At 54.0% G+C, this 27,561-nt stretch overlaps 1 protein-coding gene across 2 annotated transcripts; it reads right to left on the reverse strand.

The window, feature by feature from the left end:
* SLC37A2 (solute carrier family 37 member 2) lies at positions 1 to 27,561 on the reverse strand. 2 transcript variants are annotated; one of them, XM_055415940.2, is made up of 19 exons: positions 27,430 to 27,561; positions 13,096 to 13,177; positions 12,520 to 12,613; positions 12,325 to 12,403; positions 10,001 to 10,136; positions 9,571 to 9,647; positions 8,465 to 8,631; positions 7,905 to 7,942; positions 7,517 to 7,669; positions 7,114 to 7,204; positions 5,593 to 5,655; positions 5,242 to 5,327; positions 4,729 to 4,777; positions 4,485 to 4,558; positions 4,139 to 4,217; positions 3,921 to 4,018; positions 3,621 to 3,685; positions 3,349 to 3,405; positions 1 to 1,218 (listed from the first exon to the last, which is right to left on the reverse strand). In XM_055415940.2, the coding sequence occupies exons 1-18, from the start codon at positions 27,486 to 27,488 to the stop codon at positions 3,378 to 3,380; spliced, it is 1,518 nt and encodes a 505-aa protein (XP_055271915.2). In that variant the 5' UTR covers positions 27,489 to 27,561; the 3' UTR covers positions 1 to 1,218; positions 3,349 to 3,377. The 2 variants fall into 2 exon arrangements, with proteins under 2 accessions (XP_055271915.2, XP_055271917.2); XM_055415942.2 differs by lacking the exon at positions 3,349 to 3,405.

Here is a 27,561-nt window from a genome sequence, read left to right on the forward strand (position 1 = left end):
TTTGGGTCATGCCCCCCCGCCCCACCGTCCTACACACTTCCCCCACAGCACTGCCCTGATAAGCCATCTGCCCTGGGGACACAGAGGGCTGGGACAAGAGTGTGCCCTCACACTCAGGGGCTGGCCTTGCCTGGGAGTGACATCCCCCCACCGCCCTGCCTCTCCCTGGTCCCTGGAGGATACAGCAATAATGTTTTAATCAAAATGGGTCAGGAGTTAGAAACAGGATCAAATGGAGGGTAGAAGTAGGGGTGCCAATGTCAGGGAACACATGGAGAAAACAGGCTTGTGGCTGTAAGGCTCAAAGAGAGGTCTGGTGGCTCTGAAATACACACTTTCAGGTAGAGGTTGATGGCAGAGGTTCAAGTTTAACATGAGGAGAGACACACTCTTTCCAGGCCTTGGCCTCCCCGAACCTCGGCTATCCATCTTGGAATCTGAACAAGACAGTCTGAACAGACCCCTCCTTGTACCAAAATGCTGACAGCCCTCAGCCCCAATCCCTCCGGCTTGTGGTCTTCAGAGTTCAGGCCTGGATCACTGTCAGCAGAATTGACACCATCAGGGACCCTCACAGCCTCTCCTCTCCCTCTGCTGGGCCTGCTCAGGACTGTACGGTGTGCTGAATCATTGCCCTGTCATCAAGGGCTTTGGAAGTTAATACATACTGTTTAATAACCATTAGCCTCTATGCTCTGTTAGTCCCCAAACAGTGATGGAAGTCTTCTCTGACATGTTCCCAGCACCCACAGGACTGGTTACGTGTTCATAAATTTTCACTTAGGAATGCATGTCCTGCCTCCCCGTCCCCCAGGTTAGCCATTGAATCGTCCCCACGGCCCCTGGGTGGCATGGGGGGTGCTCCCAGATCGCTGTCCAGCCTACCCCATCCTGTTAAGTGACCCTGTAATAAACTGATCCACTGATGGCGCGGAGCTGCCTGAGCTTTTTGATTTGGTCTCAAGATGCCTTCTCAGTATGGTGAGCACTCTGCGTTCCCTCCATTCTCCAACAAGGCCCTTGAGTTTTCCATGTCCTCGAACTTGGCGGTCCTTTCCCATGGAGCATCTCCTAGCCCTTGGAAGCCTCGCGGCTGGGCTGGCTGGTGCTGGGTCAAGGGGCTTTTGGGCTCAGCCATCTGTGGGGGGGGGCACCTTGGGACTCGGCAAGGCCCCTCCATGTTTCTGCTCTGATCAGGGGCCTCACATTTCTCTATACCTGCATGCGGAGGACAGAGGCAGTGGAAGAGAAGGTGAGACACTGGGTAACAAGCGTTGGCTCCCATCCCAGCAGTGGGAACAGGAAGGCAAGTCCCCTTGCCTTAACACTGCGTCCCTTAATACTGGCCTGGCCAAAAAGTTCATTTGGGTTTCCCCATAACATCATATGAAGGAGATCAAACCGGTCCATCCTAAAGGATATCAGTCCTGAACATTCATTGGAAGGACTAATGCTGAAGCTCCAATACTTTGGCCACCTGATACGAAGAACTAACTCATTAGAAAAGACCCTAATGCTGGGAAAGATTGAAGGCAGGAGGAGAAGGGGACAACAGAGGATTCGATGACTGGATGGTGTCACTGACTCAATAGACAGGAGTTGGGGCAAACTCCAGGAGTCAGTGATGGACAGGGAAGCTTGGCTTGCTACAGTCCATGGGGTCGCAGAGAGTTGGACACGACTGAGTGACTGAACTGAACTGATAACATTATATGGAAAAACCCGAATAACTTTTTGGCCAACCCAATGATTGCTGTTCATTGTCATTAGGGCTCCCCATCACCTCGTCAGCAGGGAACACCAAGCCAGAATCATGTTTCAAAAAACTTTACAGTGTTTGTATCACGTCTAACGACTTTGCAAAGCCATGTCACATTTTATCCCAGCGTGTCTCAGCCTGAGACCAACCCAATCAGGTATTTAGGAATGAGCACCCCCATCGGACACATAAGGACGCGGACATTCGGAGAAGGTGCCGAGGTTCGACAGAAGCGGGCGAGCAGAGGAGTCAGGATTGTCCAGGGTTTCTGGTGCTGAGCCCCGGCTCTGTGCCCACGCAGGTGCCTCCGCGCCACCGACATAAGCCTTCCTCAGAGAAAGACCCACTGATGATGCAGATGGCACTGAACCCGCACGCCTAGGTCCAAAGGCGGGCTCTGCTGGGACGAGCTAAAGGCCTGAGGTGTGTCCCGTGAGTTCTGAGCCTCCGTTCTCTTGCCTCTACCTCTCGGGGCTGTTGAGAGGGATGCCAGTACAGCTGCTGCCGCTGCTGCTATTGCTAAGTCGCTTCGGTCGTGTCCGACTCTGTGCGACCCCATAGATGGCAGCAACAGGCTCCGCCGTCCCTGGGATTCTCCAGGCAAGAACACTGGAGTGGGTTGCCATTGCCTTCTCCCCAGTACAGCTAGACAGACTCAAGTCAACGCCCAGAGCAGAGGTTCACTGTGCATCATTCTCCTCCCCTCCTGCCTCAGTCCCTCTCCTCCCCAGGTTCCCGCAGGCCTGGCCTGGGGGGCGGGGGGCAGCAGGTGGAAGCAGCACTGGTCTTGAGGTGCCATCCTCTGCTCCCCCTCCAGGGCAGGGCAGGACAGAGCCCCTGCTAATGCCTCCTGCCCTGCGGGTTGCTCTCCCTGAGCCAGGATGACGCCTTCCTTAAAGGGAAGTGCCTCCCCAGATGTGCTGCTGGTTCCCAGGCCCCCAGCAGGCTCTTCCTCACATTTACCATCCAGACCAGGTCCATCGCTCGGGCCGCTTCTCATGAGCAAGAGCTTCCTAAGGAAAGCCAGAAAGGCCGCGAGAGAACATTCCCAGCCTCAGCACCAGCTGCAGGGCCCAGCCTCTAGCCCAGCCTCAGCCGTGAGCCTGTCTGAGCCACCTCTGCACCCACCACCGCTTGGCAACAGGCAGACCGCACCTCAGGTCAGCTTGGGGTTTTGTTCCAGAGGCTTCGCTTGGCACTTGCTTTTTTTCTGCATACCCCAGGCAGACGGGCCAGACGCCCTTGGTTTCTGAACTCTGGGAGGTGCAGACAGCTCAGCGTCCCAGTTCAGAGGAAAAACTATTTCCCCAGACGCCACCTCTTCTGTCCTGGGGCGGGGGAGGGTCCGTCCCAAACCCTGTCACTCTCTGTAAGGAGAGGCTGCCGACCTTCCCAGCAGCTCTGGCTTCTGAGTAAATACTTCCCAAGCACCATATTCTGCCCAGAGTCCGAATCTTTGGAACTGGCCCCCAAGGAAAAAGCAAAAGTCAGAAAAGTCAGGAAAATCAGAAAAATCACACTGGAGGAAAGAGAGGCTTTGCATGCACTCTTAAGAGCACAGTGGTCACAGACCTGAAGGAAATACTCACAAAAGTCATGGGACTTGAGGAAAAGACTATCACGCGTGGGTTAGGGCCATATTAGAGCTATGGAGACACATGGGACAACAGACAACAGGTTAGTGGAGCTGGGGGCCGGGCCGGGGCTCACGGAGCACGTTCGGGGTCAGCGGGCCGCGTCCCTGATGTCTGGGCTGGAGCTGGGCTCAGACTCAGTGCAGAGCCCCTGAACGATGGATTTCACTCCCAGGAGGAGTGAGGCCGGGTGGACAGGGCTCCAGCGTTCCCTCCGCAGGACTTACCCTCTGTCTTTGCTCAGGGACGACTTCCAGGCCAGGATCTCTTTGTACACCAGCCGGCAGAGGAGCTAGGGGGAGGAAGGGAGGGAGACACGAGCATGGAGCATGTGGCCAGTCCCTAACGCTAGGTGACCGCTGGGCTGGCTGTTCACAGGGCCATTTCTCAGAGGGTCACCCATGGGAGGCAGAGTGCTTCGTGCAAAGGAAGCGGTCCTCATCATCCGGACACTCTGGAGCCCCAGGTTCCAGACCTGCAGGAGGGGACCCCTCTCCCTACCCATCTGTGTGCCCCCAAACTCTTACCAAGCAGGCCAGGATGTCGGCAGCGATGAGCATGTAGAAGACATTGTTCCAGCCCGTGGGGGATATGAGCCCGGCCAACAGAGGCCCCAGAGCTGCACCTGTGCAGAGCAGAGAGTCAGAGAAGGGCCCGGAGCAGGGGCCCTGCCCTCCATCCTAAAGCTCTGCCCAAGACCAGGCTCGGGGATCTGTTGGGAGAGCCCAGGGTGCAAGCTACAGACCTATGGATCCAGTGCCGTCGATGATGGCTGTGACAGTGGACAGCGCCTTGGCATTGCCCTTCAGGCTCTTGTGTGTCCCCTGGAGAGAGACAGCAGAGCTGGGGTGGGTGGGGGTGGGGGCTAAACTAAGAGGCAGCGCCCCGAGGAGGCCGGGACTGGGAAGAAAGGGGCTGGCTCGGGGCAAGGGAGCGGTGAGGGCTTGGAGTTGGGAAGAAATGGGGAACCAGGGTGGACTCTGAAGGACTTTGAGGATCTCGTCTCTGCAGGCTGGGGGAAGGGGAAAGACGTGGGGAAGATGAGCCTGGAGACAGAGGCCCTGACCAGTCTCCAAGGTGGCCCTGCTTACCAGGTCAGCCGAGACAGCGGTGGTGATGAGTGCGTAAGGGCCGTTGACCAGGGCTCCACAGATAAGCAGCATGACTGAGATGGTGGTGGAGACAGCCAGTTAAAGAAGAGAGGCCATCATCATCCTCCGCCCCAAAGCGGCTGAGTCCCCCAGGCTCCAGGCCGAGAACTTCCACTTCCCCAGGCTGCCCACCGTGCCCCCAAGCCAGCCTCGTGTGGTCCCCAGGGCAGCGCCAGCTCCCCACCTATGGAGATGCCGATTCCTCTCTGGCCAACATGGTTGTACAAGAACATCTGAGAGAAGAGAAGCCGGGGGGCAGGGTCACAAGCTGGCTTCCCCGCAGGCCACCTCCACTAGCCTGGAGCCCAGAAGACTGGAAACCCCAGAAGCCTCCTTGCCCCTCTTTCCTCTCATACCCTGGCCTCTTAGTCCTCAAGTGTCCCAGGGAGGCAGGGTCTAACATGCAGTAATCCATCGTTTCCCTTTGCCCCAGAAGTCTCCTCTATCGAACCTCAGCCTCTTATTCTTTCCTTGGTCAGGAAGTTTAGCAGCTGACATCCCCCCCTCTCACTAAGGTCAAAGAGCCACTAGTCCTTTTCCAAAATTCTCAGTCTGGATCCCTTTCCCTGTGTTGATCCTGGCTTCTCCTCCCCTGGCCATGCACAGGGCTGCACACACGCAAAAAGAGATGGGTGTGTGTGTGTGATGCCTGGGCGTGCACACAGCTCCCGGCCCTCGACCTTGAGGTTCTACGCACCATGGGGGCAGCCAAGATCAGCATGACGCAGCAGGTGGTGGCCCTGCCATTGATGTAGTCAGAGATGAGCCCCGCCAAGATGCCGCCTGGAATACAACATGCACACTGCTGCCCCAGGCACAGGGGACCCCCGAGCACTGCCCCAGCAGTCCACCCAGCACGAGCCTGACTGTGGCACCCTGGGCCAGCAGAGTGTCTCCCTCTGCAACCGTCCCCATACCCATGGCTCACGGGAGGGCCACCTGGGCAGGATGCCACCTTTTCCCTCTGAGGCCACCTGCCTAGGTCACGTCCCACTGGAACCTGTCCCTTCTCTCTGCAGCCCGACAAGAGAAGAGGTGGATGCCTTACCTATGATGCCACCAACATCGAACAGCGTGGACAGGTCCCCAGCCTCCTTGGCAGTGAAGTGAACTGTGGAAAATGAAGCATGTGCTCAGACCTGGGGACTCAGGGCAGACGCCATGCAGGGCCACTGCTGGAAGCGTCCCGGCAGACACCCGATCCGGGATCACTGCCCCCTTCTTCAGAGGAAGGAGTGGGGGGCTTGAGGGGAAGTGACTGGCCAAGGTCACAGGTGAGTCTGCAGCAGTTTGGGACGGGACACCCTTTCTGGCCCCCAGGCTTGTACTACCTTCTTCCCCTGTCGGATGGCCTTGACCTCCGAGAGCACTGGGATCTGGCCCCCAAGGACTCTGTCCCACCGGGGGGCACCCTGGCGCTGTCTGAGCCTCAGCCCGTCCAGCTACATGCCTGCCTGCCCCTGACGGAGCTGCACGCCCCCACAGGAGCTTGTCACCTCCTTCTGAGGTCCCTACTGATAAACAGAACAACGAAGGAGGCTTGCTGGGAAAATGGGCACCTCAGGCCCCTGACCTTGCCCTGGGATTAGAAAGAGGGACGCCCAGCAGCGTGACTGGCAGCGCAGCCCTCAAGGTTGACTCATACCCTGTAGCCAGCATCAAGGCCACAGAACAAAGAGTCAGTGTCCACAGGGCCACCCTGGGCTCTAGCCCTGTATTGTGGGGAGGCCCCTCAGTTGCAGACAGGGTGAGGGTGGGAGGGGGCAGGTTACAGCTTGAGATTTGGCCCTGACTCATCCAACGGCATCCTGTGGCCCAAGTGTACTGTGTGTTCCCCCAGGGCCCCGGAGGGAGGCTGGTGGCCCTGCTGAGAGGTCCTTGACCCTGGCAGGACTCTGGGGCTCTGGGCTCTGGGGGCAGAGATGCTCCTTGATAGAGCAGCCCTACCTGGGGACAACCAGAGACCCAGGACAGAAGAACATAAACATCCTTTTCTAACCACAGAAGAGACCTCTCCTCATCTGTCCATCCTTGGGCAGGGACAGAGGCAGGGGACAGGAAGTTCACAAGGCTGGCAGCCCAGCAGACCTGGGCACTGGGCATCAATGGCCCAAGTATTCCGGCAGCCCCTGGGAAAAGAATGGTGTTTCCCATCAGGCTACCAGCAGTGGGGGCAGCTCGCCAGGCCCTCTTCCTTGGGCTCAGGGAGGCTTGAGAGACTCCTGGAGGCATTCAGAAGGCAGACCGTTTCTCCAGGACCCTCCAGTCCCACGCATCTATGAGGCAATGGGCCTGAAGCAGGGTTTCACCTACACTTGAGGCCGGAGTAGACGTTAGAGAGGATTTGAGTTCCTAACCCCGACTGAGTGCCAAGTGAGGAAAAGTGGCTAGAATCAGTCAGGGACTAGGAGGGTTTCTGCAAACTTCAGCTTAAAAAACTTTTCCTTCTGTGCTAGGAGAGGTTCAGCAGATTCCCTGCCTATTCGTGGCATCATAAGCACCACGAGGCGGGTCTCTTCCTTGGAGGCCCCCCCGCTTCCTCTCTTCCTCTTCTTCCCCATGTACTCACCCACATTGGAAATGTACAGGGGCAGCCAGTAGAGGAAGGTGTAACTGACCAGCTTGGCGAAGAGCAGACACAAGGAGAACTCGACCACGCCCTGGGAGCACAGCAGAGGGCAGATGGGAAGGTGGGCAGGACAGCCTGGGGCCTGTGGCCGCCGAGCCCTGTGCCAGCACTTTCCACCACCCACCCCAAGGAGCAGCCTCTAGAACACCTCTAGAACTGCCTGCTGCCTGAATGCTAGGGTAATGTCCAGCCACATTACCCTCCCCGGGAGGGCCCCCTCCCTAAGCACTGCATGTAAAGAAGCTCCGAAAACCATGGATCACCCTGAGCATCCCCATCTCCTGAGACCCAACAGAAAAATCTAGAGAGCCTCTCTCTTCCTTCTGGCCCACAGGTGACTTACCGGGATGCGCAGGGCCCCGAAGAAGCTGATGGCGGTGGGCTGAGCGCTTGAGTCCTTGGAGCAGGTGGCAGCTGACTCCAGGCTGTTCTCTTTGTTACAGCTGGGTCCGTTCGCGGGGTCCTCAGCGTGGTCTTGGCTCTCTTCTGGATTACCCTGAGCAGAGAAGAGCCCTTACTGGGGGCACGTCCACATCCCACTCCCCCACCAGCGGGAGGGACAACCCACATGAGATGCGCTGCATGAGGTATGCGCCCCCCTCCTGGACCAGCCTCACCACCTGCCAGGGAGCCACCTGCAGGCCCAACTTTGGACACATAGGCCCCTCCTCAACTCCCCAGGCCTCTCTGAGACCAGCCCCCGATGGAGTGGGGCTGGGGGCCACACTCACGTGGTGCTGAGGTGGGGAGCAGTCCACGTCTTCTGGGTCTGAAAGGAAAACCTTCTAAGAAGCTTGCCAGCAGATGAGGCCCTCACCCTGCATGGTGTGTGACCCCCACACCTCCAAGGGGGCCTGTGGACTTTCCAGCATGAGGGAGCCAGGGCTCCGGAGACCACCTCTGAGGCCTGGGTCTCCTAACCACCGGAGCCTCATGGACTTTCGTTCTCTTGCTTACAAGTGACCATGGCCATGACTCCAGGGGAGTCTGTCAGGGAGCCAGAATAAAAGCAGCAAGCATGGAGAGAGTGCCGTCCAACCCATTTCTCCAGCCTCAGGCTCAGAGGAGCCAGCGTTTGCCGGGCATCCTGACATACGTCTCACAGACACTCTCCACAGCCCAGGAAAGCAGGTGTCCCACATGAGAAATCGAGGCTCAGAGAGGTTGTCCTCTGAGTCACACGTCTGGGCCTCCAACCCCGTGACCCCCACGGGACCAGCCTCCTTCTCCCAGAACCTAACTGGGAGGCTTCGCTCGGCCCTGTGGGGACGGGGGGAGAGGGTCCACTCACATTCGATGAGGAAGAAGAAGGTGATGATGCCCATGATGGCGGTGATGACGCCGGGCACCACGAAGGACAGGCCCCACTGCTGATCCACCCACACGCCAGCCAGCAGGGAGCCCAGGATGTTGCCCACGGACGTGTGGGAGTTCCAGATGCCCATGATCAGCCCCCGCCTGGAGGGGAGGCGGGGAGGGAGGCAGGGAGGCAAGAGCAGAAAAGGTAAGAAGAGAAGCCCCGAGCTCACGGAGACCGCCCCGGCCAAATGCGAAAAGCTGGCTGCCTGCAGCCTCCATGCCTGAAGACCCCAGTCGGGGAGGAGGGGCAGGGCTGGCTGGCATTGAGTGAGTGACAGCCAGGCCTGGGGTGTCCTGCTCCCCAGCCAGCTTCCTGAGCAAGCCATGCCTCCCCTCTGTCGCAGGGTCGCCGCCCCACCCTTTCTTCTCTTGCCCTGAGGCTGTGACTCTGAAGGCCTCAGCTAAGGCTGACTGCCCCCAGGGGACACGGACACTGTCTGGAGAGTTCTGGTAATCCAGCCCAGAGTGTGCTGGTGGTATCTATCAGGTAGAGGCTGCTAAATGCTACAACATGTAGGATGGCCCCCCAACAAAGAATAACACAGCCCCAAATGTAGCCCACAGTGTTAACAGTGCCACGGTTGAGAAACTCTGCCCAAAAGAAACCTTATTTTTTTTTTTTGCACAAAAGCCAGTTCAAGGGAAAAATGAATAAATATATAATACATATACATATATGTGCATTAAAAATATATGGGTATATGTATTTTATATATAAATATATATATACACACATACACACACACACAGAGTTTTATAGGCTTCATTTTTGTCTTCATGCGGAATGGAAATTCATCTATTATAAGGAAAAGGCATAACGAGATGGCAGGTTTTAAGGATTAAAACCTCAGCAATGAAAAAAATCACTGCTTTTAGTCACTAAAACGTTTGTATCCCGGCCTGTGAAAGTCAGCAGGACGGAGGCTTATTGCTAATATTTGATCCTAAAATCATATCAGAGGCCACAAGGGACCTCCTGCTCCTACACCAGCCCAGCACCCCCAGGCAATGCCCACCCTCCTCCCTGGTCACACTCACTTGCCCTTCCCGAACCAGTTGCCCACGCAGCTCACCACGGCGGGCCAGCCCGTCGTCTGCACGAGTCCATTGAAGATCTGCAGGGAAAGTGGGGGGACAGAGGCTCCTGGACTGAATGGTGCAGCCTCTGGAGTTGGAGGGGGCCCTCAGAATCCATTCTATGCCTCCCCAGCCGATGCCCCTCTGACCCCAGGTCCCCACAGCAGAGGCCGGGCCTCACAGGCACCTCCAGGGACCTCAGGCTGATGCTCAGTGCAGACTCCCTGAGCTGGCGAGGCCTCCCTGGCTGTGGGCAGGGGACCCTGTGCTGTGATAAAGGAGCCTGGGTCGGGATCTCCCGTGACCCGGGGCGTCTGGGAAGGACTCACAGCCTCTATGATCTTTCTGTGTAGCAACAGAGGCCCGAGTGCAAGACGGAGGAGGCTCGTACCTGTACCAGAACAAAGTACCAGAGCACGTGGATGTTCCAGAAATACCCCAGGCCAAAGAGCGAGGTGAAAAGGCCGCTGAGCAGCATTCCGGCTGTGAGGTAGTACCGGAGGGGGAGCCGCTCCCCAAAAATGCCGCTGCAGAGAGAGTTGGATTCGTGGTTAATCTCCGCTACCTCGCACCCCTGCCCTCCGCCTCCTGGCTCCCCCGGGGTCCCACCCACAGCTACTGAAACATTGCCAAGTGACCACCAGGGACCTCTGTGCTGCCTCTGTTTTGTTTGACCATGCGCCTCGCGACGTGCCTGGCAAAGTGGCCTCTGTGACATCCCGTGACCCTCTTCTTCCCCCTTGGCTGACCAGTCCATCTCACGCATTTTCTCTTGCATCACCTTTATGGTTTTACCTGCCACGTATGTACACGTACACGGCCCGGCTGTGTGTCGACAGCCCTGAACTTTCTCCCAGGATCATATCCATATGCCTTTGGGACATCCTGACTTTGGTGCCTCCCAAACAGCTGTCAATCAACAACTCCAAAGACTGGACTCCTCTGCCTCCCTCCCACACCCTGCCCCGTGTCTGCACCCCTCAGTGGACTGGATGGCACCCCACGTTTGGCCACTCAAGGCGGAAGTGAGCTACCTCAGTCTCCTGTCCCTGCAGCCCACCCTCCACAAGCGACCTCCAAGACTTGCCCGCTGCTTCTCTTATTTCTCTCCCGCGCGTCCTTTCTCTCCATCTCTATTATTAATAATACCATTCTAACTCAAGCTTTCCTCCAAGCCCAGCTGGAGCTACTATCAAATCTGTTCCTTAGTGTGACCTGCTAGTCAGTCCTGAAGTGAAGTGTTAGTCACTCAGTCATGTCCAACTCTTTGTGACCCCATGGACTATAGCCAGTTGGGCTCCTCTGTCCATGGGATTCTCCGGGCAAGAATACTGGCGTGGGTTGCCATTCACTTCTCCAGGGAATCTTCCGCATTGCAGGCATATTCTTTACCGTCTGAGTTACCAGAAAAGCCGATCAGCCCTTCTCTCCCTCAAGTCCACCTCCGTCAGCCTCTTGGTATCTGTCTGACATGTAAATCGGAACATGACACCCACTGAACCGCCCACCCAGTGGCTCTCCCGTCCCACAGCCTAGTACACAGTGACCTCGTTCTTCAGCCCCTTCTCCTGCATTTTACATGCTGGTAAACCTGTTAGGAGTCCCCCTGTCCACCCCCTGCCCTCGGTGCAGGCATGCTGTTGCAAATTACACCTGCCTTATTTCACCGAGCCATGACTCCATTGTGCAAGCGTGCTCAGTCGTGTCTAACTCTCTGCCACCCTGCGGACTGTGGCCACCAGGCTCCTCTGTCCAAGGAATTTTTAGACAAGAATATGGGAGAGGGTTGCCATTTCCTCTTCAAGAAAATCTGCCCCACCCAGGGATCAAACCCAAGTCTCCTGTGTCTCTTGCCTTGCAGGTGGATTCTTTACCCACTGAGCCACTGGGAAAGACTCTTGTCTCTATTCAGTTCAGTTCAGTCGCTCAGTCATGTCCGACTCTTTGTGACCCCATGGACTGCAGCATGCCAAGCCTCCCTCTCCATCTCCAACTCCCGGAGTTTACCCAAACTCATGTCCATTGAGTTGGTGATGCCACGCAACCATCTCATCCTCTGTCACCCCCTTCTCCTCCCACCTTCAATCCTTGCCAGCATCAGGGTCTTTTCAAATGAGTCAAGTTCAATTTCTCTTCATCAGTTCAAATGTCATCTCCTCCAAGAAGCCTTTCCTGACCCCTCTTTTCTAATCCCAGCTCAGACCAAGTGACTCCTTGGAGCTCCATACGTAGCCGCTTCTGTCTCAGAGCCACTGCACTGTTTATTACATAGCTGTTGAAGTATCGGTCACTCCATTAGTCTGTGAGCTCTCTAGAGGTGGTACCCAGCCTCAGTCATCCTCAACTTCTGGGAACAAATATTATGCTTGCTACATAAAAGCCGTGCTGGGCTTTCAGTTTTTGGGTTATCCTTGAAGGACCCCTGTCTAGGACAGACCATATTCCAGCCACACTGCTGACATGCCATCTGAGTGAATAAACTCAAAAGGAGATCCAGGAAGGCCCTTGCAGGAGAGTTACTAAAAGAGGGAGTCAGCCAGGTGAACGAGCAGGCTGGGTGAGAGTGGCAACACGCCAGCTCCCGGTGACGGGATGTATGGAAGGCTTGTCTCATTTCCAACAACTTTCTCTCTTTGACCCCACTGCCCCAGGTTGGTTTAGAGGAGACAGCAGCTCTGAACCATCCTACAGGACAACACAGGCTCTGCCTCTTACCTGATAAACATGCCGATGGCATAGGCCACGAGGAAGGCGTTGTCCACGGCCCCCAGTAACTCCTTGTAGTTGCTCTTATCTGAAGGCGGATGGGGGAGACAGAAAGCCGTTTGTCTGGATGCCCCCTGCGAGAAGCCCTTTCTGGGCCTGGATGGGGAGCAGGGCATGGGGAGGAGTGGCTCGCTCTGCTCTTACCAAAGGGGGCCCAGTTGCACCATGTGGTGTCATTGAGACTGTGGGTGCTGTTGAGGGGCTGGATCACCTCTGAGCAGTTGTGGTGCAGACGGCTCTGGAGAGGCGACGGGTGCGCAGGTCAGGGGTTAGCTGGTGGCCCCAGAGTCAACCCAGCCCGCAAGGGAGCCAGTAACCTTCGCCACCACAGCAGCCCACTGCCCCTCCCCACTGGACTCCCTGCATCTTCCTCTGACACCCGGTCTGGCAGGTATGGCTCTGGGGACAAGGGGCCACAGCAGAGCCTCAGTGAAGGGCAAGGGGTGTCTCTGAGCAGCACCCAGGGGACCCAAGGTGCCTGCTCTCTGGTTCCACCCCCAGTTCTCCAACATCGCTCTCTTGGTGAAGAAACCCAGGAAACTCTCCTGGGAAAAAGAACTGCTAAAAGTGGGAATCAGCCAAGGGGGAAGAGACTTGGTGACCAACATAAGGGATAAGGACGGTGCTTCACTGAGCTCTGGGCTGTTATACTGAAGTATTTCCGTATTTCTGCTGAGGCCAGTAGTCCTGCATTCTTCCTTACCCCCGGGCCAGACTCACCTTGACGACACTGATGGGCTTCCGGGACATGTGATAGCAGGTGTAGATTAAGAAGGTGATGAGCAGGATGAAGGCTCGGTACCTGCAGGGGAAGGTGGGCATCTGGGTTAGCAGGGAGTCCAGGCCTACCGTCTCCACTGTGTTTAGGAAGCAGTCCACCTGTGCCCGTTCTGGCAGCACCACCAACGCTCCCCTCCAGACACAAGCTGCTTGGGGCAGAAGCCAAGGGGAGGGGAGGGACAGGTGCCCAGAGGCCAGAGTGCTCACAGTTCCTGCTCCCGAGGGCAGAGGCCTCCCAACAGAGCTGGGCCAGCAGCGGCGTCCTAGGCGACACCAAAGTGCCCTCTGCGGCTCTTGTCACTGCCCGTTGCCTCTAGATCTCCTTGTCTTCCCTAAGATCAGGGTGCCTCTGTGTGTGTGAGAGAGAGGGAGAGATGGGGGTGCAGGGAGACAGAACTGTGTTTAAACACCAGAAATGGTGGGAGCCAGTAGGAGGATGATGCATGCCAAGTGTCTCTTTGTTTAAAAAACTTTTTGCTTTGTATTTGTAGAGCTGATGAACAATGTCGTGACAGTTTCAGGTAAACAGCGAAGGGACTCAGCCACATATATACATGTATCCATTCTCCCCCAAACTCCCCTCCCATCCAGCCTGCAACATAACATTGAGCAGAGTTCTCTGTCTATACAGTAGGTCCTTGCTGGTTATCCATTTTATTTTACTTTTACAAATTTTATTACTTTTAACACCAGAAGCATTTTGTATTGGGGTACAGTCGATTAACAATGTTGAGGTAGTGAACAGCGAAGGGTCTGAGCCATACGTATACATCATCCATTTTAAATATATCAGTGTGTACATGTTGATTCCAAACTTCCAGAAAGGGTGTATCTTTAAAGCGAGGTCAACAACTCCTCGTAAGCCTAGTTGGTGGCTCAGTCACTTCTGACTCTTTGCCACCCCATGGACTGTAGCCCTCCAGGCTCCTCTGTCTGTGAGATTCTCCAGGTATGAATACTGAAATGGGTAACCATTCCCTTCTCCAGGGGATCTTCCCCACCCAGGGATCGAACTCAGGTCTCCTGCGTTGCAGGCAGATTCTTTACCCTCTGAGCCACCAGAGAAGCCTAGAACGCTGCAGAAATAGCACCTGCTATAGTCCAGTAGGAGCAGAGTCCAAAACATAGAGGGAAATGCAGCAGAGGAAATGCCGGTTGACAGAACCCAGGTCCTCTGCCTGGCTCCATTCTAGTCCATTCTCCAGACAGAAGGGTCACTCTTTCCACTGTGGTTCATGCATCACACAGCCCTCTCCCACCCCCGCTTCTCATCCCATGCACTGATCTGGGGTGGAAAACACAGGTCAGCCAGTCACCACCGAAGTTTCCACTGCCTGGCCCACTTTCCCCCTTCTCCTGAGGATCTGGGGGAGGGCCCCCGTGTCCTCCTGAGTCACTGCTTCCACAGCAGAGCATCAGCTGAGCCGACTCAGCATCCAGGAGCCAGGAAGTACATGGATAAAGAAAGTTCAGCGTGGACTCCAGCCCAGGAGAAAGGCCAGAGCCTTGGCTTCTTAAAGATCCCCTGCAGAAGGTGGGGAAGAAGGGGAGGGGGCCCGGAAACCCCGTTCTATCCCTGGACTCCTTGAATCAAAGAGCCAGGACACTGGAGGCTCGGTCTGCCCTGTCTAGCAATCTGCCTCCAAACCCCAAATCACTTCCCCACAAGCATGTTGCGAAGGCTCGGGTTTGTGAAACGAAGGGTGTTACATCAGAGGCTGAAATCAAGTTGGGCTGCCAGGCCCCTTCTCACTTTACCCCAGGACTCCTGTTCTTTCTCCGTCTCTCCACTGTCTCATCTTCTGAAGAGAATGAAGGTACATATACTACCCTGCTGTCACCAGGCTGAACATTTCTCAGCAGCTCTCCACTCCATTAAGTACGAAGCTCCGTATAAAATAAAAAGCTTAAAGCTTGGGGGGAAGAAAAGAATGAAGCTCCAACTCTTTAGCCTGGCTTTCAGGCTCCTCTACTGTGAGGTCTGTCTAGCTCCTACTTCCAGACACAGGGTACACGGGGGCAGGGAGTCACAGGGGATTCTCCAGGGAATCTGGGGTTATTCCCAGGGACTGTCACAGTGACCCACAAAGACAAGCTTGGTGGCAGCAATGTTTTCCAACTGGTAAATAGCTCATGACTTCTGGATCAGGGACTTTCAGAATCTGGCAGTGGGTGGGGGGAGGAAGTGGAAGGATCTGGAGACTGTGCCCAGCTGGGCTTCTTCAAAAAGAAGAAAACCACAGCCCTGCAGATTAACACTCACCAGTGTCCTGTCTGGAAAGAAGCTTCAAGTTTTGTAGGTGTGTGTGTGTGTGTGTGTGTGTGCGCGCGCGCACATGCGCAAGCACGCGCACGTTTGCTCATTCATGTCTGACTCTTTGCAACTCCATGACTCCTCTGTCCATGGAATTTTCCAGGCAAGAATACTGGAGTGGGTTGCCATTTCCTGCTCCAGGTGATCTTCCCAACCCAGGGATTGAACCCGTGTCTCCTGGGTCTCCTGCACTGGCAGGTGGTTTCTTTACCACTGAGCCACCTGGGAAGCCTCTAATTAATTGTGCAACCAAATGCAAATTCTTTAATAGTTTGCCTCTGGTTTCCTCATCAGATGTACAGGGAGAACAGCATCAACCACATCTAAGTCAAAGACAGGTGAATACAATGTAACTCTCACCCTGGTCCCTAGGTCTCTGCTGTGCTACCCTTAAGAAGTCTACCCCTGGGCTCAGCCAAGTCTCTTTTCGTGGCTACATGGATGCAGCGACCCTGCAAATCAGATCTCCTTGGCTTCCCAGATGGTGCCATAGTAAAGAATCTGCCTGCCAATGCAGGAGACTCAGGAGATGTATGTTTGATCCCCGGGAATACACCCTAGGGAAGAAAACGGCAACCTGCTCCAGTATTCTTGCCTGGGAAATCCCATGGACAGAGGGAAATCCCATGGACAGAGGAGCCTGGCAGGTACAGTCCATAGACTCGTAAAGAGTCAGGTAGGACTGAGTGACTGAGCACTCCTGCTGGGCCTCAAAGATCCCCCAGGCCCCACTGAGGCCCCGGCACTGACTGTCCTCCCTGGACAGGCCTGGCTGTGAGGCCCAGGCTGCCCTCAGCCACGCTGAGCCCTCAGGAGCCAGTCGGAGCCAGTGAGGGGTCAAAAGGCACAGCCCTGCTGGCAGCCACACTTCTCCTGCCCACCCCCACCGCCCTGCGCTCCCCACCACTTGGCTTCTGCCCCAAGGGCCGGCACCTGCCCACCGGGAAGGCACCTCAGAGCACCGCCCTGGACTTTCTCCGGCCTGTGGCCCCCGGTGCCCTTCCTTATCTGCCCCTACCCGGAGTCCTCTCCCTTGGGTAGGGGAAGCTGGGACAGAACAGCAAGCGCGTCTGGGCCCCGCTGCTGACATCTCGGCCTCCCTGAGAGGGAGCCAGGACCACCACACGCATCCCACCACGTGCCCGGTCCTGAGCTAGGGACCTGGGGAAACCAACCGTCAGAGAGACCTCTGCCCGCCGGGGCTCCCGGGGCATCAGCAAGACAGCAGGACCAGTGTGACAGTCCTACACAAGAGGGCGGCCAGCCCTGCGTGACTCCAGAGCAGAGACACCCTGACCGGCTGGGGTCGGGGCAGGGTCAGGAGAGGAACCTGAGACCGGCATACAGGGTGAAGGAAGTCAGAAAGAGAAAAACAAACCTCGTATATTAACCTGTATATGTAGAAACTAGAAAAAGGGTATTTGCAAAGAGACACAGACTTAGAGAACAAACGTATAGATACCAGAGAGGAAGCGGAGGGTGGGAGACTCGGGAGACTGGAATTGATGTGTATACACTGTCGATGGGGCTGCTAATGCACGTCACTCATGTTCAACTCTTTTGCGACTCCATGCACTGTATCCCACCAGGCTCCTCTGTCCATGGGGATTCTCCAGGCAAGAACACTGGAGTGGGTAGCCATGCCCTCCCCCAGGGGATCTTCCGGACACAGGGGTCAAACCAGGTCTCTTGCATCTCCTGCACTGGCAAGTGGGTTCTTTCCCACCAGTGCTAGCTGGGAAGCCCTAAATATAAAATAGGTAACTAAAGAGAACCTACAGTACAGCACAGGGAACCCTATTCAGTGTTCTGTGGTGACCTAAATGGGAAGGAAATGCAAAAAAAGAGCGGGGATATATATATATAGCTGATTCACTTTGTCATGCAGCAGAAACCGATACAATATTGTAAAGCAACTATGCTCCAATAAAACTTTTTTAAAAAAGAAAGAAGCCTGGAGGTGAGGTCTCAGCACAGTCTTCACAAACTAACAGGGCTGGGGCGGGAGCGGGGCCAGGGAGAGGGGAAGTGCGCGTGCAGAAGCGTGGAGGCGTGAATATCACTGCCTGTTTGGGGAACTCTGTATAGTTCAGGGTGTAGTTCAGGGTGTCTGGAAGGTGGCGCTGAGCCAAGCACGGCAGGTGAGGCGCTGGGGAGGAGGAAAGGGAGAGGTCACGGAGGGCCTTGGGCGAGATTGGACCGTCTCTTGGGGTGACGGGACGTCACTGAAGAGGGATGGGATTTTCTAGGTCACAGAGTTCTGGGCACCAGCCAGGTGGGGACCCAGGGCTCTGCCCTGCTGGTGAGTTGGGAAAACTCCAGACAGGCTTCCTCGCAGAAGGCAGGGTCAGCTTCCTCTGCCTCATCCATCCTGCCAGCCACTCCACAGGCACACGGCCACCCCCGGGGAGACCCTCGGTGGGGCCCTGGACTCAGGAATCAGGTGAAACCTGCTTTCATTCCTTACGCCTGTGTGTCATCTGAAAGTACAGTTTATCACCTCTCTCACAGGGCTGTTGATAGGTTGATGAGATGATGCATACCTCTTACAGGTTTCTGACACGCAGTCCACACTTAAAAATGACAGCGACGATGATTTCAGGTTTTGAGGAAGGAAAACTGGAGCGGGCGGAGGCAGCTCGTGCAGCTCTGTTAAGGGAGCAGGGTGGGGGTGGGCACCAAGCTGCTCTGAGTAGCGGGGGCTCCAGGCCCTGGATGTGCCTGTAAGGTAGGGGTCTGGAGGCTGGCTAGTCTACTCCTCCCCACCGGCCCAATGTGCAGACCTGGGCTGGAGGCGTCTTTCTAGACGCCTGAGGCTACGAGTGCCCACAGGGGAGCCTGCAAGGGGACAGAGCACAGGCTGGTCTGCTGGGCCCGCCCCTGCACTCCCTTGGGAGTAGATGGGGAGGCTTAGCAGAGGTCCATAGACATGCCGATCGGCCAGATTCCAGCCCTGCCCAGAGGCCTGGCTGACCTTTCTCCAAGCTCTGACCCCATCCCTCCATAGAAAACCTGACACCCAAGAGAGCAGGAGAGTCAGAGGGAGGGAGGCTGTGGGGCAGAAGGTCCTCAGAGTGCTGTGTGATGCCGGGCTGGGCACTGGCCTCCTCTGGGACTCCCTGCCTGGACTCCAGCATGATGGCAGGAGGAGCCCAGAGGGTCCCGACTAGCCAGGCAGAGCGTGCTTGGAGCCGGGCCTCTACTTGGTCCAGCTCGCTTTCCATTCCGCTTTGACATCTCTTAAAGAAAAAGGCCAAGGTGCCATAGTTCAAAGGGGACTGGGGACATGGGTGGGGTGAAGGGCTGGGCTGAGGCCAGCGACCTCACAGTAGCTCACTGGAAGATAGCTGACGGGCTCCTGACGCCTGTGGAAGCCGCAAGTTTCACTTCTGCTCTCACAGGCCCTTCTTTCAGAACCAAGGGGCCCCAGAAAGAGGGGCAGGGGGAAAACACACACAGAGGCTGGCCCCAGGGCAGCTGCAGAAGGGAGGGAAGGCAGCCCAGGAGCTGGGCAGGCTGGACAAGCGAGCCAGGGGCCCCGGAACCTGCACAGCAAGGACCCTCCAAATCTACCCCAGGACCCTCCAAATCTGTGTTAGTGAGAAATGACACTTCCGAGAGTCTCACCTCCCCTTGCCCAGCACTGGTTACTGAGTAACCAAGTCAGATAGAAAGGTGGACTGGCTATCTCTAAACTATTAGCTGACAGTCCAACTTACTCTTTCAAATGAGCACGCTAATAGCTTTATGGACCTCGTTAAGACTTTGCACTAGAAATGCTTCTGAGGTAGGGACAAAGAACAATGTCTGCCAAAGCAGTGACCGATAACAAACAAAACCCTAAGGACCAGCTACCACCACCCGCGCAACAATAGAAAATAAGAAAGAGCCCAGGAGAGGGACCTTAGGAGACAGTGGCGGGAGGTCCCTTTCGTCCAGCATCTACCAGGTCCTTGCATCCCCCTCCTGGCTTTGCAACCACATTACGGACGGTTTCCATTCCCATTTCAGGCCCCAGGTCAAGGGGGACTTGAGCTCCCTCATTGACCCACACCTATCACTTCCTGCCTCAGCCCAGCCCTTCAACGGAGTCTGGGGCAGCTAGTAGATGTATAGGGCCATTCGGGTTGGCCACGTGAGAGACTGGGCTGGCTGTGGCTGCTGGTGACATTGGCACTTGCCTTGAGGAAATGAACTTGGTGGCCTGTCCTTGGATGTGCCAGTTCTGGGACTCAGCAGATCTGAAAGGGAGAGAGGGCTGGGGATGGTAAGAACCAGGGCAATGGTGATGATGCCATCACTGCGGTTCCTGCCAAGTCCTCCGCTACCACTGGGACACAACCTGGTAGGGAAAGGCCAGGCTGGAACAGACCACACAGGGCAGAGCCCCCAGGCCGGGCTTTCCACTGACAGGAGGGGATGGAGACAGGCCATACAGGACAGGACAGGTCTGTGACGGCCTCTGAGGAGCAAAGCCCTCCTGGAGCTGAGTGCAGCCTGACCGTCGGACCCTCCACGTGCTGCCCTTTCCTTCAGCTGGGACTCAGGCACTTGCTCAGAGGGATTGAGGGGACTCTGGGCTCGGTCCCAAGGTCCTTCCGGAGAAGGGAGTCGTTGGCTAGTAGCACAAGCAGTCCAGGACTTTCTAGAAGGAACGAGTACATCATAATCTTTTTTAGGAGAGTGGAAACTATAGGCTAGATTGCTAGACTGCTTTGTTTTGAGAAGGAATCTAAGCAGGGGAACCCCAAGTGTTCAAACAGAATGAAAAGACCTGGCTTTCAGCTACAGCATGAGGTGTCGTGTGGGTACCTGGAAAACCTCTGGGAGCATGTGAGAGCTGGCAGCGCTTGGGAGAAGTGGGCAGGAAGCTGGTCTCTCTTCTGCAGAGAGGTTATGCAAACAGCGCCAGTGGAATGCACCGATGCTGGCAGGGCTGTGGTCCTGCCAGGGCGTCAGGATGGGGGCCCTCCTCTGGAGAGTCTCTGGAGGCCTGGCCCCTGGCTCACCTCCTCAATGCCTTCTCCCCGGCATGAAGGATCCAGGGGGTGAGGCATGAGCCAGAGGCCAGAACGGGAGCAGCAAAGCTGTCCACCTCGCCTCTACCCCACATACCAACTCGGGGGCTGTGAGTTGGGGGTGGGGTTGTGGGCTTCACCGACTCCACCCTTGGTGTCTGGCCCCAGTTCGGTGTCACTTGGGAACTGCTCAACCCCAACTTCGGTGCTCAAGTGGTATCGCCGACTGGAAGACAGAAGGTCTTGGCCATCCATACAGACCATTCCCAAACCCCTGCTGCCTTCTAGATTAGCCAGCGGCCCCTGGGGCAGACTGCCCCACCCAGAGCCAAGGAAGTGCTCATCAGTCTGCTCCGTAAAGGGGAAACAGCAGAGAGGAAGAGGAAGCAGAACAGCTGGGGGAGAAGACAGCAATCATGGGTGTGGGGGGAAGGGAGCGACCAGGGTCACATGCTCTCTGGGGATCAGCCTGAGGGAGGGGGTGAGGGTGGGGGGTGCTGGAGTGGGGACAGGGGACAGGCTCGGCCCTCCAGGTCCTCTGCCAGGATCTCTCATTCCTTCTCAGAGCTGTCTGTCACCATCACAGCTCATCCTTACTGGGTACCAGGAAAATAAGACAAGAAAAAGCTGCTTTGGCAGCGTCTGAGACTCCTGGTCTGAAGCCACAGCAGAACAGGGAAAAGTTCGTTAGACCAACAGGAGGCTGAGTCGTAACTGTCTCACCTCTCGGCCTCTGCTTGAGCTTCTTTTAAACGAGATAGTAAACTGTCATCGAGGTGGCCCTGGGGATTAATGCAGAGAACATTTCACCTCTCAGCTTCACTTCGATCTTCCTTTAAATGCGATACTAAGGGACTTCCTGGTGGTCCAGTGGCTCAGACTCTGTGCTCTGCCCCGGGTTCGATCCCTGGTCAGGGAACTAGATCCCATAGGCGACAGCTAAGAGTTCGCATGCCACAGCTAAAGACCCCTCATGACCCAGCTAAGACTGGACACAGCCCAATAAATAAAAACATAGCCGATTCCTATCAGAGAGGGGGCGGCAGAGATTAATATGGTTGGATGGCATCAACTCAATGGACATGAGTTTGAACAAACTCCAGGGAGACAGTGAAGGACAAGGAAGCCTGGCGTGCTGCAGTCCACAGGGTTGCAAAGAGCTGGACACAACTGAGGGACTGAACATTACAGGAGATGTCCATAAGTACTATGAGCTGCGATGGACCTGGCAGCAGGCCCTCAGCAAACTCTGGCAGACAGATCCACTGATCCCTGCTGCAACTGCCACTGGCCTCACCTTTCCAGCTCCCACGGGAGGACTGGAATGTGGGGGAGGACTGGAATGTGGGGGAGGACTGCCATGAGGGAGTTCACAACTGCTTTCTTGCCCGTCCAGTGCCTCATCCCATTCCTGCTTATCCGGCTCCTGCTCCTCCTCCCACGGGCTCCTCTCCCCGCCACAGCTCCCAGGAAAATGGGCCCAGCCCCATATGCAGTAGCCATAGTCATCTCTCTGGCAAGATGCCCACATTGCCATCTGCCCCCAGACAGGCCCACTCAGAGGCTGGCACAGGGGCAGGGCACCGGCTAGGGCAGGCCCAGCCCCAGGGAGGACTCGGAGGGGCCACCGGACACAGCAGGGGTCTGACTGGAAGCGGGGTACCATCTTCCTGGGCAGAAACTCCTTTGAGTCTCTGCCTTCTGCTGGCACAGCTCATGCCACCTGCCTCTCAGCCTCCTATCCGGGGGCCACCCTTCAGACCCCCAGGCTCCCGCCAGCAGGTGATCAGTGCTGAAGGGACAGACTGTGATCTCCCTGTCCTGACTGCCATTCCACAGCCTCTGCTCAGAATACCTCCCAATCCAGCAAGTCAAATGCTACCTTTCCTTTCTAATGAAGATGAATCCCACCTCCAGAAACTGACAAGCACCAAGCCATTCCCAAGGACTAAGTGTGCTCCAGACACCAGGCTAAGCGCTTTCAATGTCTTCTCACTTAATTTCACCAAAGCCCTGGGCTAGAGGTACATCGTTATTTCCATTTTAAAGACAAGGACCTGGAACCTTAGATATTTAGCGATCTGTCTCAAGCAAAATGCCTCTGTTTTCTTTTCCCCTCCCACCCTCTAATCAGAAGGAAAAGACCAGGGACTTGGGAGTCTAGCTAACCTGGATTCAAATTCAGCTCAATCATTGACTAGCTATGTGTTGCTAGACAAGTTACATAACTTCTCTGTGCCTCATTATATCCTTATAATGGGGAATTAGGCCAGGAAACAAACGAAGATCTTGCAGTGAACCACAAACACAATGCCTAGTACAGAGTGGTAGGAAGAGCAAGTAGAATAATAGTCAATAATTAATGCTTAGTCAGTGCTTACTGTGAGCTTGGCACTCACCTAAGTATTTTACCTGCTTCACCTTGCGACAATCTTTAATCCTCACAACGACGGAAGGAGACAGGTGTTACAAATATCCTTGCTGTACAGCAAAGCCAAAACTCAGGGGGAGCCCACCCGCCAGGGTCCCACTCCAGAACGCCTGCTTTCTTCTCTTCTGTTTAAAAGTCTTCCCTGGGAACGTGTGGAAGCAGCCAGTTTGATAATGAGAAGACACGCCCTCCCTCCAATTCCTCCTTAATTCCGAGAAAGCAGGACTGTGTCTTAATCATCTTTGTAAGCCTGACAGTTCAAAACAATCATGTGCTTACAGTAAGAACTACAATGATGGGTGTTTGTCAGGAGTCCAAACCTACACACATCAAGAAAGCAGTGAAGGAACACGTGCCGTGGGCTCTCCATCAGCCACGGGAGGTCAAGAATGTTCATGGATCACTTTTGTCCCCAAGAACCCACCTGACTTTTACTGATGCGGGGGCAGCAGGGGGTGGCACTCAGAGAAGTTAACTATACAAAAGCACACAGTGGTGAGAGGATTTCAATCCAGATCTGTCTTAAACCTGAGAGATGTGGTTGGATTCACACTTTAAGAAGTGTCTCAATGACACGTGCAGCTGTAGAAAGTTATGTGTGTTTCTGAACGCTTCTAAAATGCTGGTGTGACCCAGTATCTCTGCCCCCTCACTTTCTCTGAAATACAAGTTCCTTTGGTTAAAAGGTATAGTTAATATATATGAATAAGACTCTACTAGGAACAATACATGGCAGAGAGGTACAACTTTGCATATACAGTAATGAGATATATTTTTGCTTATTAAGAGAAAAAAGAGAAGTAGAATATGATCATTTCTATAAGTATCTCAGAAACGGTTTGCTGCATGAGAAATTTCTATAGACTTCTCAACACCCTCTTGGTCCATGATCTGTCTCTATGTATCAGTATCCTGGTTTGCTTTGCCTAATGATGCCAGTATTGTTACCAGTCATGACTTCAGCTAATCTTCTCCAAGCTGCAACTTTACTTCTTTATTTTGAGTCTAGCATCTTCTAGGTCAGTGGCTTTCAACTGGGGAGGTACATCAGACTTTCCGACGGAGCTTTATTAAAACACAGATGTTTAGGATTTGCGTGTATGTTCATGCACAGTTGTATCCGACTCTTTGCAACCCCATGGGACTGTAGCCAACCAGGCTCCTCTGTACATGGAATTCTCCAAGCAAGAATATTGGAGTGCGTTGCCATTTCCTCCTGCAGAGGATCTTCCCGACCCAGGGATCAAACCCATGTCTCCTGCATTAGCAGGCAGATTCTTTACCACTGAGTCACCTGGACTTACTAAATCTAAGTTGACGTTCTTGGTATTCCCTTGGTATATTATGCAAATTATGTCTTGAGACTTCTATATATCTCTAAGTACATAAAAATATATATACTGAGATACAAAAAATCTTGAGATATTTTTCCTCTATAAAAATGATCCATTCTTAAAAATCGGATATTATATTCACCATTTTCTTTGAAATTAACCTTAAGTGTGTTTTTAGACACTGTCTAATATTTTCTGGGTTGGCTTTGTGTTCTGTTACCTACCTCAGGAACAACCAGACTTCACTGTTAGCTGCATTTTTCTTGTCATGACTTCTCATCAGATCATTCACTTTTGAAAATTATTATTAATAAATTAATCCATACCTTTTCAGATCTCTGACCCTTACAGATAGTTTCTGTTCTATCCTGGATGCTCCCTAAAGGCTCTGCAATCATCTATAAGCTGAAGGTTTTATCTTTAACAACCGAGCACTGTCTCACGAAATCAGTGGCCCAGGTACACACTCGTGGGTACAGACTCCTGGTGATATCATTCAGATATCTTTAAGAACATACCTGTGGACTGAGTCAGGATTTCCAAAACTTAGGTAAAGAAGCTGACAGGTTTATGAGGTCGCTGACCCAAGATTCAGCAGAACAAGAATTAATCACTTAGAACTGAATGAACTGATGAGGGTGACTGTCACTTACATTTGGAATGTCAGCGACATTATAGCATTCAGTGTTCTGAATATATAAGAAAGCTCTTTTTTCTTTCTTCTTAATATGTCTGTAATCCATAACAATTTAGGAGATTGTTTTTGTAAACTGAAATGAAATATTTGTAAATACTTTATTCTCTCTACCCGACTCCCCAGAATTTAGAAACTTTTATTGTCTCCTTGCTTTTTATAAAATATGGTTACTTGCAAAAGTTCAGTAAGAATCGGTCCTCTTTATTTTACCAGGACATATTTGAAAACGGGTTTACCAGGTGTCTCAGCAGTAAAGAATCCACCTGCCAATGCAGGAGGCGTGGGTTTGATCTCTGGGTCAGGAAGATCCTCTGGAGGAGGAAATGGCAATCCACTCCAGTGTTCTTGCCTGGGAAATCCCACTGGACAGAGGAGCCTGGGGGACTACAGTCCATGTGATTGCAAAGAGTCAGACGTGACTTAGCGACTGAACAACAACAATTAGAAAACTCAGTTTTGCAACCAAGGCCTTACCTGGAATATTGTATTTGACAATGATACTCATTTAATCAGATATTGATGCCACTCTTAAGGAATTAAGATTGACAGCCAATACAAAACCCTCCCAAGAAAACTGGCTTACTGTCTTCCCTTACAGGCAAATCAGGACTTCACTCCCTGGCAGGCCCAGGAACCTTAGGATATTTTGAGGACCTTAAGAAGAAGGGAATTTGTCTATTAATAAATGTATAGGTACAGCAGGTAAAACCTAGTGGAGACAATTTCTTGGCTTGGCTTCCTAATCTCAGAACAGTAAATAAAAGGCTTTTAAAAGCCCAGTCTCAGAACCCTTATGAAAACTTCCAGCCAAGTGAACTTAACATAGTAAATTATGTATATAGATAATCAGATCAAACCTAACACGACCAACCTTATTTTGTGACCAAAAATAATCATTTTTTGAGACTATTTTTTATCCTAGCAGAGAAAACTGCAGGAGAGAAAAAAAAATGTGTGTATCTTCTCTGGAAAACTGTTCATTGCCTAAAGGACAGCCCTCCCCTCCAAGTTATCTGATTCATGCCTTTCCCTGACCTTGAATTTCATCAAATGGTAAGTAACAAATAAGTCATATAAAATATGTCCATGAACTGACAGAGTTTCAATAATCTTCCCTCTCAACCAGTTTTGCCTCAATATTCCGGACTTAAATGGGCATCTTCTTTGTATTCTTTTTAAAATTGTGGTAAAATGTCTGTAACATAAAATTTAACTATTTTTAAGTGCACAGTTCAGCGGCATTTAGTACCTTCACATTCTTGTGAAACCCTCACCATTCACCTCCAGAACCTTCTCATCTTCCTACCCATTAAACAGAAACTCCCCATTCTCCCCCCTCCCTGGATTTTCTTTTGTGCCATTTATATCATCTTCTGGCACCCTCATCACCAGTGAAATAAAATCTTTTTAACACATGTTCATTTTTACATTCTTACAAGAGTCATCTGACCTTTTTCTGAAAAACACCAAAGAAATGAGTAAGGAAGGCTGGCAGTGATGAGGAAGGTCCCCAGGGAGGACTGTCACCAGTTGGAAAGTGCCTCGGGTGACCATCCTGATTTGCCCGGGACTGAGGGGGTTTGGGGTGCAGGATTTTGTTTTAAAACAAAGCTGGGCCCTAGTTAGAGCTTGCACCCCATCTAAAGGGTGATGATAATACTCCTAATGATAAAATTTGAGAATTTAGGCCTGATATTGCTAGATCAGAGGAAGGAAGAATCTGGCTATTGACGTTCAGTTTTATCATTTCCAAGTGATGGCAAGTAACACAAAGTGAAACAAAACGAAACAGACACGGTGCAGACCAAGCCAAGTGCTCCATTGTGTGGCCGCGGATGGAGAGCGGGTTGAAAACTCTCCAGCCCACCACACACCTGATGGTCCAGTGGCCTCCTCAAGCCTCCTTGGTCAAGAGGAAGTCGCTGGCCGGCTGCTGGGGTGACCAGCCAGTTGAGGAGCAGCTGCCCCCTGATCTGAGAGGTGTGCCCTCCCCGGGGGTGTCCCTCAGGGCCGGGAGCAGCTCAAGGCAAGCTCGCAGGACCACTAGGTTCTGGTCTTGGAGCTATCCAAGGGCTAAAAGAGACCAGATAGGACACTCGGCAACTCCATTGGCCGCTTTCTCATAGCAGCAGCTGCCACGCCCTGACCTGGGTTCCCTAGTCTACAAACCGGGGGTCCCCGGGTGATAAAGGAGGAGCTCTGAACCGGGTCTCCCCTAGGGGCGAGTGTATGTGCGCGGAGGTGAGGATTCGAAAGAACAAGGCGGAGACGCTCCCGGGCAGCGTCCCAGGGAGGGGATAGGGAGAGGCGGAGTGAGCACGTGCCACCTCATCTCCCCGCCGGCCGCCGGCCAGATCCTACCAGAACCCCACCAGCCCTCACCCCAGCAAGCGCCCTGGGACTCCCGGAGTGGGGTCTCAGTAGCGGGGCGGCGGGGCCCGGCGCTCCCCGTGCCCCCACGTGGCCCCAGCCCCGCTCACTTGCTGTCCCTGGAGAAGGCGCGGAGGAACCAGATGCCAGGCGCCAGAGAGGACCGCATCTTGCCCGGCGGTACCCGAAGCGAAGTCGGAGCGGAGGAGGACGCGGAGCTGGGCGCGCGTCCCGCGCTGACA

This window comes from Moschus berezovskii, chromosome 25, assembly GCF_049115385.1.
Source record: "Moschus berezovskii isolate FMDL1 chromosome 25, NW_MosBer_1.0, whole genome shotgun sequence".
Taxonomy (NCBI): domain Eukaryota; kingdom Metazoa; phylum Chordata; class Mammalia; order Artiodactyla; family Moschidae; genus Moschus; species Moschus berezovskii.